We start from the raw sequence: 1,064 nt of genomic DNA on the forward strand, positions 1-1,064 counted from the left end.
ACGCCACTGCTAATACTACTACTAACACCACTACCAACACCGCTACCGCCTAAGGGTTGGTGCGCTAGGTTTGTGGCCGTGGGATTTAGCAGCACTAAACGCCCAAATTTGGTTATAACCTAATGCACCAACTTTTGTCCTTATCTCTCCAACTTATGTGCTATAAGCCCCTAAGACAGCGGCCTATAAAAAAGGGGGAATAAAAAGGGGGAATAAAAAGGGGGAATAAAAAGGGGGAACAAAAAGGGAAAAAAAGAAAAGAGAAGAATAAAATTGCGACTTAGAAGGCGTCACAATACGCGTTAAGAACGCGACATNAATCCGTTTATATATAACCTCTCTCCTCTNCCTCCTCTCCCTCCTCTCCCTCCTCCCCCTCCTCCCCTCTTCCCCCCAGCCATACTATATTGTCTTTTATCCCTACTTATAGACCTTTTTAACTATCTCCCTAATTTTGGCGTACTTATCTATATATCTTGTAAATTAGGGGTACTACCGGCTCACCTTAGAACCCACCTACGTACACATTATGCAGACCATGCCAAGATTCAAGCGCTTAAAGGATGGCTAGGAAGAGGCGTAAAAAAGATCATTAAGCAAATCCTTAATAGCTATAGCGTTCTGGACCCACGCAATATTATTATTAAAACGCCGCCTCCAAAATCGCCTCCCGTTCTGGGCCTTAGACTTTACTATAGTATTTAGTGCAGCCATTATCCGTATATATGCTACGGCCGGAAGTCTAAAGAGAAGTCAATGGAAAATCATTTAAACTTGCATCGAGCCGTCCCACGTCATTATAGCGGCCAGCCTTAGGTCCCCTAAGATGCTAAAGATAACATAGATACTGCACCTCTTTGGTAAGAGATTATATGCCAGCACTTCTTCGCGACAGGCCACCAAAGCTCGTTCTTCCGTGTTACTACTATAACGCTAGAGGTTTAAAAAGACTAGAGACTAGCACCGCGCTTGTAAAAGGACAAGCTCCTGCGCGCTCTAATTAATAAAGAGCTAAATAGAAGCAAGCGGGAACTTGAGGAATCCGTTAAGGTCTACCTTAATCG

The 1,064-nt window shown here is 43.8% G+C and overlaps 1 protein-coding gene across 1 annotated transcript; it reads left to right on the forward strand.

Annotated features, from left to right (window-relative positions):
* Positions 1-426: 426 nt before the first annotated feature.
* On the forward strand, positions 427-705 carry K441DRAFT_599374 (uncharacterized protein; the record flags this gene model as incomplete). Its single annotated transcript, XM_067645146.1, has 1 exon — positions 427-705. A coding segment is annotated over one exon (279 nt), but the record flags the coding sequence as incomplete, so codon positions are not given.
* Between the last annotated feature and the right edge of the window lie 359 nt (positions 706-1,064).

Source organism: Cenococcum geophilum, assembly GCF_001692895.1.
Source record: "Cenococcum geophilum 1.58 unplaced genomic scaffold K441scaffold_156, whole genome shotgun sequence".
NCBI lineage: Eukaryota > Fungi > Ascomycota > Dothideomycetes > Gloniales > Gloniaceae > Cenococcum > Cenococcum geophilum.